The 13,386-nt window shown below is 40.4% G+C and overlaps 1 protein-coding gene across 1 annotated transcript; it reads right to left on the minus strand.

Moving 5' to 3' along the window:
• Positions 1-3,659: 3,659 nt before the first annotated feature.
• ppm1k (protein phosphatase, Mg2+/Mn2+ dependent, 1K) lies at positions 3,660-11,511 on the minus strand. The gene is made up of 7 exons (XM_010888349.4): positions 11,329-11,511; positions 9,615-10,114; positions 9,321-9,421; positions 7,598-7,757; positions 6,620-6,764; positions 6,071-6,205; positions 3,660-5,654 (listed from the first exon to the last, which is right to left on the minus strand). Exons 2-7 carry the CDS (start codon positions 10,070-10,072, stop codon positions 5,523-5,525), a joined length of 1,131 nt encoding a protein of 376 aa, XP_010886651.1. The 5' UTR covers positions 10,073-10,114; positions 11,329-11,511; the 3' UTR covers positions 3,660-5,522.
• Between the last annotated feature and the right edge of the window lie 1,875 nt (positions 11,512-13,386).

Raw genomic sequence — 13,386 nt, forward strand, 5'->3', positions numbered from 1 at the left:
ATTGAAAGGACCCAACGGTGTTTCAGCTAATGGACGGATAGCCTGACATTTTCCTGTAAAATTATTTCATACAGAGAATTCACGGTTCCTTCAATGATAGAAAGTCACCCAGGTCCATATAAAGATATGCCAAAGGATATGGAATTTCAAATTCTCCCCCAGGCAGTCCTCAGATGTATATCATAGTTGAGGTTAGTGGGAGAACATGTTTTGGTACACGTTTTGGTCATGCGGGCACGCCTTTAAGTTTGCACGCATTCATCAGTCAGTCTCACGCATGCTTATATATGCTTTATACGCATGCTTTTGCATACCAATAAAGGAAGACAACGCTCCGAAACATTCTTCATCAGAATTGTTGAGGAACAAGAAATTGAAAGATTTGGAATGGCTTAGTCAAAATAGAGGTCTACCTTTTAACCCTGTTGACATGTTGTGACAGGACCTAAAACGAGCACTTCATACTCAAAAAGTTTTACCAACGCAAAGCTGTCCTGCCCGTTTCAGGTTTTCTAGTCCTGTGTATATAAGAAGCAAATTACACAAGGAACGGGTGTGAAGGCTCCTTGGTAATACTGTGTTCTTTTCTCAGGCGTCGTTTAGGATGGATATTCTGGATGGGTGGGCGAACGCCCCAGTGATTCCCCCGTGGAGTGGGGCCAAATTCCTCTACATCGCTAATCAAGAAATTATATTTATTGAGCAGTTTTTTTCCCTACAGTTTACAGGTTAGTCATTTAGCAGACTGTGATTAAGATTCTGATAACACTGTGTAACAAAATGAAGGAAATCAGACAGGGAGCAAATACTTTTTTCTTGGCACTGTATATCACTAAAGTAAAAACATCTTCACAGCTGGTTACCGCATTACATGGAATTCTATGGCTTGGCTTACAGCATTATAATTTCTATACCATACATTGTCTATAGAAAGTATACAGCCCAGTAAAATGTTTGTGGGAAAACATTTCTGAAGTCTGACTAAATTAACACGTAACATTTGGCCTAAATGCAGTGTCTACAGTGAAGTGGCTTAGGAATAAAATGTCCTTCAGTGGCACAGCCTAAATCTAAATCCAATCAAAAATGTGTTGCACTACAAAAATTGCTTTCTGTCAAGGAGCTCGAGCTCCGGGTGGACAGGTGTAACATCAGACAAGGCTGGCTTATCAGGTCACGTTCTAGTGTTTTGTTCTGGTAGGTCGGCCACCTGTGAGCTCAGTCATGGTTGTTGGCTTAGTCTAATGCACCAATCAGGCACCAAGACCTTTCCCATTTTGGAGCCATTTTCAGTCTGATATATATCCAGTAGAGGTCAACTCTGTCGAATAAAGCAGTCCAAAAATGTGTATGATCAATAGATGTGCATCTGTGTTTTAAAATATTATATGATTGATGATTAGGATTTAGTAGAGCAATAACTTGCAACATTCCAATGTGATAGCGGGAAGAAATAAGTTACATAAATATTAAATGTACCATTGCTGCACTTCTATAATAGATCATTCAACTGTAGAGACCTTTCAAAAATCTAAATAAAAGACCATTTGAACAACAATGCCATCTACTGGACAATAACGTTGGAAAATGCACACAAAATGAAGGGGGAAAAATACAATATTTTATTATGTGGTTACATATTTAACTGTGTACCACATGAACAGCAAATACAAGTGAAAATAGATTTGTCAATCCATTGAGTCAGTAAAACATGTATAAGAGATACTAGGAGACATCACTAGGATAAACTGTTAGACATGTCAAGTAGACACAGAACAGATGAAGGTATCATACACGTATGTAAAATATACAGGTACTATGCTGTAATAAATATGGAATTAAAATAATTAAATGATGAAATAACACAGATGGTGGTGAAGAACATACCAAGCAAAACACAAGTTCATTCCAAGTAAACAAATACTGTACTTGTATATATATAAATGGTCATGTTGAGAAAACTGAAAGTCATAAATGGAGCACAAAGAAAACCTAAACGGTGATTCTCACAAAACTGGATAGATAAATACATTTGTGGATTGAAGAGTAGATACTCACATTGATGATAATAGCTATCAGCACACCAGTTCTATGTACCTAAGTATTCTTGACTTGGGGAGACGAGAAGATAAGATGAACGCTACAGATCATCAAATGTGAATTGCTTCATCACATTAATTTGGATCAATGCTAAGGCTCCCACAAACTGTAGGATTTCAGATGTCTTAAGCACCATGAGAAAAAGCATATTTGATTCTAAGTGCAAGACCTACTTTAGCCACCTCAATTTAACAACTTAAATAGTATAGTAGACAAACTGTAGTATAGAAAGAATTTTGACTTTAAAACGCTCTTCCAAAAATATTTAATATTTTAAATTGTTACACTTAGTACATTAACAGTACACATAAATGACAGTTTCCTGCCATCAAAAAAATAGATAAATATATATATATGTACAGTGGGTAGAACAAGTATTTGATACACTGCCGATTTTGCAGGTTTTCCTACTTACAAAGCATGTAGAGGTCTGTAATTTTTATCATAGGTAAAAATTATATGATTTTTAAATAATTAGCATTTTATTGCATGACATAAGTATTTGATCACCTACCAACCAGTAAGAATTCCAGCTCTCACAGAGCTGTTAGTTTTTCTTTAAGCCCTCCTGTTCTCCATTCATTACCTGTATTAACTGCACCTGTTTGAACTCGTTACCTGTATAAAAGACACCTGTCCACACACTCAAACAGACACCAAACTCTCCACAATGGCCAAGACCAGAGAGCTGTGTAAGGACATCAGAGATAACATTGTAGACCTGCACAAGGCTGGGATGGGCTACAGGACAATAGGCAAGCAGCTTGGTGAGAAGGCAACAGATGTTGGCGCAATTATTAGAAAATGGAAGAAGTTCAAGATGATGGTCAATCTCCCTCGGTCTGGGGCTCCATGCAAGATCTCACCTCGTGGGGCATCAATGATCATGAGGAAGGTGAGGGATCAGCCCAGAACTACACGGCAGGACCTGGTCAATGACCTGAAGAGAGCTGGGACCACAGTCTCAAAGAAAACCATTAGTAACACACTACGCCGTCATGGATTAAAATCCTGCAGCGCACGCAAGGTCCCCCTGCTCAAGCCAGCGCATGTCCAGGCCCGTCAGAAGTTTGCCAATGACCATCTGGATGATCCAGAGGAGGAATGGGAGAAGGTCATGTGGTCTGATGAGACAAAAATAGAGCTTTTCCGTCTAAACTCCACTCGCTGTGTTTCAAGGAAGAAGGATGAGTACAACCCCAAGAACACCATCCCAACGGTGAAGCACGGAGGTGGAAACATTCTTTGGGGATGCTTTTCTGCAAAGGGGACAGGACGACTGCACCGTATTGAGGGGAGGATGGATGGGGCCATGTATCGTGAGATCTTGGCCAACAACCTCCTTCCCTCAGTAAGAGCATTGAAGATGAGTTGTAGCTGAGTCTTCCAGCATGACAACGACCACAAAACACACAGCCAGGGCAACTAAGGAGTGGCTCCGCTTTTCTGATTTATCAAATACTTATGTCATGCAATAAAATGCAAATTAATTACTTAATCATACAATGTGATTTTCTGGATTTTTGTTTTAGATTCTGTCACTCACAGTTGATAAAAATGACAGACTTCTACATGCTTTGTAAGTGGGAAAACCTGCAAAATTAGCAGTGTATCTTGTTCTCCCCACTGTATGTACAAAATGCATAAATTACAAATGACTTACATGTACCCAAAACAGGTTCAGAACACCAGTAAAACATTGTATATTTCCTCATGGATCGAAGAAACATTTTTTTTTTTTACATGTCTCCCAGTTTTTTCAAGTCCCATTTTATCACCAATAAAAAAACTCTCCTGTCTGCAATTGGAATGCAACAGAGTGAAGTTATTTCAGGGTCAAATGACAACTAACTGTGCTCACACTATACAACTAAAAGGTACCAGAACACTCTATAGATCACAGACGCGGGCTCAAATACTTTTGAATATCTCAATTTCACATACAGTATATTGTAAGTAGAGAGAACTTGAACTGGAAAAGACATGTAGCTAAACATCTGAATCTGTATGGAAACACTTGAAGTATGAGAACAATAATCAAATACCCCAACTTGTGCATTTAACCCAGCATTTGACTGTCAAGTATCTGAAAATCCTCTTAAATACAATTTGGTTGACTAATTACATTATACAATTAACCATTCAAATATTTAAAAGAATTTGTTTTGAAAATACTAAACTAGAGGTATTTCATGTAGGCGGTGATATCTGAACAACTGCAGTATTACCTAAAGCTCTCACTACTTAATGTCTTCGATGCATTCTATTGTGGTTCACATTAGGGCCACATATGATTGTAGAACAGCAAGCATCCACACATTCCATACGGAATATAACCTAATCACAAGACTTTGAGCTTTTGACACTTTCTGAGGGGTCTTAATGTATTAACGTATATTAACCCTCACAGCTATTCCTATTGTGCTAAAATGCTACAAACGCAGAGATTCAAATGGTGGTCCTCGTGGCAGATATTTTAACGCATTGTGTGTGCGTGTTTTCCTATTTGACATATTAGTATGTACATACTGCATTGTCTGACAACAAATCTGTACTATACAAGCAATGTCTTACTATAACCAACTTTGTCCTCAATTTGACTGCGACATTTGCTTAAGGTGACAATAGCCTTTAAACAGAAAGACTAGCACCATATTACACAGATATCCACTAACAAGTACAATATAATCCATAGAGTAATTGAAACAAGTGCGACATAATCTGGAAATAAAAATGTGCATTGTCAAAAACACTCAACTTCCAACCAAAAAGACTCTCCAAGACATGCAACTAAGTAGGTGTTTCTCTGGGTCTTCACAAAGACAGCATCTGATTTGCCTTGGTACGATGCTAACTCACAGACAAAGCTAGCATAGTATGATGCTGCCAACTCACCTGCATGCATTGAAGAATAGCATACAGACATCTTAGGCTTCAAGCTCCCATCAAACTGACAGGTTCTTACTGTTTACTTATGTGCATGTCCTAAATGGAACAATCAAAAACAGTGACATGTATAGGGAATAAGGTGCCATTTTGGACCCAGGAAAAATAAAAAGGAAAAAGGACGTGTTCCATGTTAAGTGCACAAAATGAGTCACCATCTTTTATGTAGAATGGGCTCAAAACTACCGAAACATCATTCTAATCATCTCCACAACAACGGTTGTTTCTAAGGCATGGGTTACTGGTTAGCCGTGTTCCACGGCAGGTTTCAAGGGCGCCCTGTGCGGAGAATGTATTGCACATTTATAACGTCCACTGGAATCCCCCTCCCCTCGAAGTCTTCGGATCAAAGTTACCCTCAGATCTGTTTCATTCCCAAGCCCCGAACCGTCACCATTGGGAATAAAACGCATAAACTGATCCAAGATCAGCGTCTAGGGTAAAATTTGTCCTACTGACTATCCTAGTCCACCCATTCAGGCCCAGCGGCCGCTGGACACGAAGCTCCGGCTGAAGGAGTAGCTGGTCTCATTACTCTTCTGTTTTCCCCAGGCACCGAATGGAACCACGATTATGGTGCTATTATCCTCTGAGCCATACTGGAGCGCCTGGGAGTGGACAAACATCAGTGAACACCCGGTTTTAAGTTTTAATGGCCATTCAAAATTATTTGAATGGCCAGTGGACATATTACACTCTAAAAATCAAGTTAATTCACAGTAACATGGAGATTATACACGGTTTCATTTCTCTGCAACGGAAACAACACATTGCTCTGTGGTATACCTGTTGTCTCTGCACTAAGGCAATGATTCTCAAACCTCTCCTGGGGACCCCCAGCCATTCCATGCATTAGATGTGTTCCAAAGCCAGTGCGCCCAAATCGACTTGTCCACTAATTATCATTCCACTTGACTTGTTGATTCACACGAGCTAGTCCAGGGTTATAACAAAAGTGTGAGATGTCCGAGGGGGTCCCCGGGAGTGGTTTGAGAAGCATCAAGGGTCTCAGTGATCACCCCACCTGCTCAGAGACCCTCTGGGCGGCTTCTTTGGGGTCATGGCACTGGTTGATGACGTCACAGATCTCCTGGCTGTTCATGATGAAGTTTATGCCGTCCGTGGTCAGTGCCAGGAACGAGTCATGGACGTGGTGCAGCTGGAAAAACAAAAACCAGATGACTAAAAGTGAATACCTTGCAGTCAGAGGTAACAGACCAGTAAACAAGGCATAGGTCCAGATTCCTTCAGAGCTTAGCGATTCATTGCATTTACTTTTTAGTCCCTCAGCGCCTACCCAGAGTAACTTGCAGGGTGTTCGGATGAAGGTGTGATGGACAGGATGGACAGGACTCTACAGACATTGTCTCAATCGGGGCACCGTCTGAAATTTGACCTAAATATCTCTGGTGCAGTCAAGCTGAGTAATACACGCTGGCTAATTCCACCTTGTCCTCCCCAAATAGTAAACTACTGTAATCCAGCCCTGTGTGGATGTAGTCTTGATGAACACTAAGAAGAATATGCCGTAATTTGAAATCGTTGATTAGAGGCGGTGAAAGCTGACACTTACTGATATCCTCTTGGTCTCTGGTTCTGCGATCACCCCAGTACTCTTGAGGTCAAAGTCCCCGATTGCACGTGTCATGGCCAGTCTCCCATTCACATGGGGCTGCCCTAGGCTGTTCCAGGTCACCCAGCCACCACACTTCTTTATCCTGGGGAGACAGGGACACACAGAAAGCGTGTATTAAAGCATGGGTGAGGGCTAAGAAATAACCTACATAGAATAATTTACGTGCAGTGTTTTCGTAAAAGTATTCAGATCCATTCAATTTCTATGCATTTTATTGTGTTGTGAACTCCAATTATAATATATAAAAACTATTTTAAATCAAGCTACACACAATAACCAACAACGACAACGTGCCAACTCGTTTTAGGGAATCTGCACATTTTTATCAAGGACCTCTATTTTGCTCTGTTCATCTTTCTTTCAGTTCTGACCAGTCTCCCAGTCTCAGCTGCTGAAAAGCATCCCCACAGCATGATGTTCCCACCACCATGCTTCACAATAGGAAGATAGTTGTTAGTTGAGGGGTACATTGCAGGGCTTAGATCTAGGCAGACTAGGGCTTGGAATTCAGACATAATAAATAAAAAGGAACTTCTTGCCTAATTAGTTGGACGTGTCTTGGTGATTCTAAACGTCTTCCACAATGAAAGAACCCCCACAGTGCTTTTGGGAACTGTTAATGCTATGGCAATTTTTTTAAATAACCTTTTCCAGATCTATGCCACGACACCGACACAATCTCAGGGGTCAATGGAGAGTTCCTTGGACTTCCTGTCTTGGTTTTTGCTCAGACAAGAACTGTGAAGTGTGAGATGTTACAGACAGGTTTGTTCCTTTCTAATTCATGTACAATCAATTTAATTTGCCAAAGGTGACTCCAATCAATAATAACACCAACAGATTTATCTAGATATACACATACCGCATAGCACATTTCTATTCTACCCCCCCCCCCCCAAGTCTTTAGTGGCGTACCGCTGTTTCTCGTCCTTCCTCTCCGGGGTGTGGTCAGATGTGAGTTTCAGGGCCTTGGCTTTGCGACAGAGCATGGCCCGGCTGTCCCCCACGCTGCCCACGACCAGCTCTATGCCATCCCTCAGCAGGGCCACCGTGGCCGTTGACCCGGCGCTCACCACTATAACACCAGAAAGTACAGGGACAAAGGTCAGGGGGGTGGGGGGGGGGGGCACACCGCTTGAAGGACACCCATACGCACACAGGAGCAGACGTTCACACAGGACTGGCTATTAGCAGACATTTTGTAGTCGTGTTTTTATTTAGACTAAGTGACTCTCAATTCGTTTCACAACATAGCCGGCATGGAAATGCAAACACACACTCATACATACTCCACAACATGAGAAGGGAGTGGGGTTGGGGGTCGTGGGCATAGATGTTACTAGTCTAAAAAAAAAAAGGATGGCTGAAGAGACAGTCAGACATGCATGTCACTGTTTCGGGGATTACGGAACAAGAACGAGAGCCACGCGATATGACCGGTGGAACTTTGGGTTCTCTGACCAGTGGTATCAAAACAGAACATGTCAGAGAGCGGCAGAACAAGTCCACAGTACATGTACATTAGACAGTGTACTGGCTCATGGTAGAGTACAGAAAGTCACAGAAGTACAGTAACAGTCAAGTTTGGACACATACTTACCCATTCACTTGAATGGGTAAGTGTGTCCCAACTTTTGACAGGTACTGTACATAGTTTAGCATCAGAATATACTTGTGATCATTATCCCTATGAATATCATTCTGTAGATTAGACAGCCCTTTAAAGTAATTATATTCAGCTGGTCTATGATCTAAATATAAAGCAATGTTAATAGTCACAACTTTGTGACGATACGTCTTTATCAACAATTTGATTGTTAACAGTTTATTTATATGTATCAGTATATAGCTGTCCAAATATCACGTGCAGTCAACTTGTGCGAGAGAAAGAGAAAAAGAGCGAGGAGAAAGACAGAAAGATGAGGAACCTTCCAGTAGTGCAGGATAAGACCCGCTGGCCTCTCCTCCATTATCTAGCCCCCCTTCTCCTTCCAAAAAGGTGCCGGTGCCTCCAGCTCTTAGCTGGCTCCGCAGCTGTCGTAGATAACATGCACACACACACACAGGGCATATTGGGACATTTCACGCCGTGCATGGCCAACATTTTGGCCACACGCTCAAGCAAAACTGACTGTAACCTGATTGGTCAACAGGGATTAAAAAAAATATATTAAAAAAAGCCAACAACTGATATTTACAGTAATTGGACAGCTACAATATGGGCCTGGTACGGGATTCTTTACAAAACAGCTTCTAAAGGAACTGAAAATGTATCTTATATCTTGCAAGAGTCAATGGGACAAACAGTAGGATAAACCTGATCTGCAGGACATTTAGTGGAGTTCTGTTTGTTTTGAATGCTTATCTACATGTTCCTAAAGAAGTGACCTTGGCTACTAGTGTTTAGCTTTTGCAGAGCTCCAGGCACTAGTTGAAAGTTCATGTTTGCGCCATTTAGGTTCAGTTCAGTCATTCTATCTCTAGGTAAAGTGGTCACGTTCATGTTAGGCTATGTTATCAGTTCATATTTCCACACTAGCAAACCAAGACCTGAGTCAACTAAAACTACAGTTTTTAATAAATATGTAATTTAGGCATCATTGATCTACATCTTTGATATGTGACATGGAGGACCCACCGTGAGGAGAAAAGTGAAGGTGTCTGGCCAAGGCTTTGTCAACTTCCAGGAATGCTTTATTTAGAACAACTTCCAGATTGTTCTCCTCTGCCACGAAATCCCTTTAATGACACCAGCACACACACACACACACATCCGTAAATTAGCATAATTTAAAACCACACCCTTTTCTGAACTCTATTTTGTCTCACTTCCATTGAATCAAACTAAACGGGAACACTATAATGTACATACAAAACCATGTCCTGACTAAACACAGACCACAAAAAAGGTGACTCCACCGGTTCAACTGACCTGATGTACTTCTCCATGTACTTATCACAGAAGTCCGCCGCCTCAGGTCCGCCGTGGCCGTCGAACACGGCGAAGTACAGGATGTTATCGGTCATCTGGGAGATCTGGAAGCGGTCCTCGTTCTCCTTCCGGTGGCCTATGAGCGAGGCAGAGCCCACCTTGGACAGGCTGACCTTGGGGATTGGCTTGCCGTACTTGATGGACGGCGACAGGTTAATGGGCTCGTCGATGCGGTTGTCCCAGATGCCAAACGAGTCCCAGGTGGTGGGCTTCCCGCTGCTGTCCGGGTCGAAGCGGGTGTTGCTGGCATGTGGCGTGCACAGGTGGAGGGGCTGTCTGAAGGGGGGGTCGTCCCGGAGGGGTCGGACACCCACTAGGGCGGTCTGAAGGAAACCCCTCTGCCGCGCAGCCTGGGACCCCCCCGATCGGGCCAGGTGGATGAATGCAGAGGCTGACATGGTCACCAACCCGGCGTCGGCGGCAGTGGAGCGGACGACACCCTAACAAGAAGAAAATGCAGTCTACAAATGTGTTTCTCAATGGAAAAGTACTCAGACTGTGATTTTATCATCTCACTAAACCATAACAAATCCATCACTGCAGGAACATTGGGTTAAGCCAGTAAAGCAATTGTGCAAAGGTTTGATGGCAGGACTCTAAAAAAGAAATAAAAATTATTCACCTGGGGAAAATGACAAAAGGTCTCATTCCCAAATCAAATGCACTTCTCCATTCCATACAATATGTAGGCCTAGCCACATTCGAAGACGTGCTACAATCTGCTTCTGCACCATCTTGTACTTCACAGTAAAATTATATTACATTTTAGTTTAATGACTTCAGTCACATTGGTCTAGTCTAACCGTAGCAACATTTCTTCATTGAAACAACAGAGCTGAAGCATTCTGAAAGTACCACAGGAATGTATTGGTGCCATTTAATCAGTAACATGATAGTCCAATAAAATATATTAGATAAAACATTGGAAGCCTTTTGTAGTGTATTTGACGTTCTGCGGAAATAGCGTCAACCCTTTTAAAAACAGGTATATAAAATATATATTCACACACTTGTCAACACTGCATATGATTGCGTCAAACCAAACTTCACTGAAAATTCACAAATCAGCATGATGCAACATGTATCATTATACGATTGTACACTAGTAGTATTGCTAGCGAGCTACTGTAGCTAGCAACCAATCCAGGCACTACTAGCGACTAACTACGGTATCAAATGTATTGGTCGCATAAACAAACAAAACATGTTCTCGCATGTATGAAATACTTGTGTTCAGGCTCCTGCATAATGTACATAATGCACGTCTTGTAAAATGTACTTAGCTAGTTAATTTCAGATGGTAGTGACTAACGTTATAACACAAACAAGCCATTGCTTACTGGCTAACTTAGTTGCTGTGCAACATAGGATTACCGATGGTTTATGATTATGTAACGTTATCATCAACGACCATATTTATATCACAACACTAGGTACATAACATTCAAAGACAGAATATAGCTGAAGACTTCCTAATAATTTAAGTGTTTTACAGAAGCTAGCTAGGTTAATTACTAGTACAGTACTATCATAGAGCTATTTTATTAACTGCCGCTAATAGCAGCTAACCTTGTTAGCAGAAGAAGCAATGATTGTCGCAGTCACATTTGTTAAGTATTCATTTGCACAACATATTGGCTTTCTGAATTCTTACCTTTGATTCTTTATAACGACTGTAGCTATTATGCTCTAAAATGCAGCACCGCTTGCAATACTTGTTTAAATTAATACAAAATGTCCTTTCGTCTGTCGTGCGTTGAATGTCAAACGTTGTAAAACCATTTGCCTCTATCCCCGTGATGCTGGCCAGCGCGAATCAGAACGGAAACAAAACGTCCACGCCCCCTCCGGATCCCTTGTACGTTGCTGTTGATAGACAAAAATAAATAAACGAAAGCCTATTCTACTTGAACGTTACATACAGCAGCAGAAATAGAGCGCTAATGACCCCCACAATCCACAAATAATATTAATACTACATTGACGGGCACGGTCTTTTCATTGAGCCGATTCTCGTGGCTCCGTTCATCTCATAGAAATTTTTTTACCGCAGAACGGTTTATTTCAAAAACAAACTTTTGAAGTTTAGAGCCAGAAAAGAAGGCGTAACTATCCTTATTATTATACTTTTTTGACTGAGCCACTTCAGGACATTAAACATTTTAAGGCATATTGAATAAATACCGAATTAGAGGTGTTTCCATTGATTTATTGATTATTAATTAATCCACAGTTGTTTTTTCACCTAAGCCAAGCTCGAACAGGTAGACCAGCTATTTCAATAATAATATACACCACGTTTGAAGTTCCAATGACAATCAATGAAACAGATATTGAAGAAATACAGAATTAAAGTTGTTTCTATTGATTTATTGATTATTAATAAATCCATAATTACTTTCTCACCAAAGCAACGCTTGAAGAAGTAGGCCAGCTATTTGTAGAATAATATAAACCAGGTTTGAAGTTTATATGACAATCATTGAAGAAGATATTGAGGAAATACCAAATTAGGGGTGTTTCCATGGATTGATTGATTATTAATAAATCAATAAAGAGCTTTTCCACCAAAACAAAGCTTGAACAAGTGGGCCAGCTAATCCTTGAATAATATACACCAGGTTTGAAGTTCCAATGACAACCATTGAAAAATATATTGAAGAAATTCCTTATAAGAGGTGTTTCCATTGATTGATTGATTGATTATTAATAAAGAGTTTTTCCACCAAAACGAAGCTTGAACAAGTAGACCAGCTATTTTTAGAATAATATACACCGGGTTTGAAGTTCCTATGACAATCATTGAAAACGATATTGAAGAAATACTGAAATAAATTCTATTAATTTATTGATTATTAATGAATCCATAATGACTTTTTCACCAAAGCAAAGCTTGAACAGGCAGACCAGCTATTTCAATAATAAACCCATAATGGCTCACCAAAACCTTTTATGTTCCTTTGATAATCATTGAAAAAGTTGATTTATTTCAGTAATTCCATTCAAAAAGTGTAACTTGTATAATTTATACATTCATTCCACACAGACTGATATATTTCAAGTGCAGACCCAACAATGCAGAAGAGCTGAAGGCCACTATCAGAGCAACCTGGGCTCTCATAACACCTGAGCAGTGCCACAGACTGATCGACTCCATGCCACGCCGCATTGCGGCAGTAATTCAGGCAAAAGGATTCCCCACTAAGTATTGAGTGCTGTACATGCTCATACTTTTCATGTTCATACTTTTTAGTTGGCCAACATTTCTAAAAATCCTTTTTTGTATTGGTCTTAAGTAATAGTCTAATTTTCAGAGATACTGAATTTGTGATTTTCATTAGTTGTCAGTTATAATCATCACAATTAAAATAAATAAAAATTTGAAATATATCAGTCTGTGCGTAATGAATGAATATAATATACAAGTTTCACTTTTTGAATGGAATTACTGACATAAATCAACTTTTTGATGATATTCTAATTATATGACCAGCACCTGTATATTACCAGTGGAGTGTGTAGATGTGCAATGAAGGCAAATGCAGAACAATTAGCAACACTAAATATGCAATAAGGCAAATAGAGGATGGCAGAAAACGTACCAGTATTTACAAGTATGAAACATATGTATATTACCAGTGGAATGTGTAGATGAGCAATACCAAATGTGCAATAAGTCAAATAGAGGAGGGCAGACATTTTACAAGTATTA

Source organism: Esox lucius, chromosome 25 (assembly GCF_011004845.1).
Source record: "Esox lucius isolate fEsoLuc1 chromosome 25, fEsoLuc1.pri, whole genome shotgun sequence".
Lineage (NCBI taxonomy): Eukaryota > Metazoa > Chordata > Actinopteri > Esociformes > Esocidae > Esox > Esox lucius.

Coding starts and splice junctions, on each gene's coding strand:
- ppm1k (XM_010888349.4), bottom strand. CDS start 10,072: ATGTCAGCCTCTGCATTCATCCACCTGGCCCGATCGGGGGGGTCCCAG. Junction 7,758..9,320: donor CCTTCACTTTTCTCCTCACG/GTGGGTCCTCCA, acceptor CTGGTGTTATAG/TGGTGAGCGCCGGGTCAACG. Junction 6,206..6,619: donor CAGAGACCAAGAGGATATCA/GTAAGTGTCAGC, acceptor TTGTTTTTCCAG/CTGCACCACGTCCATGACTC.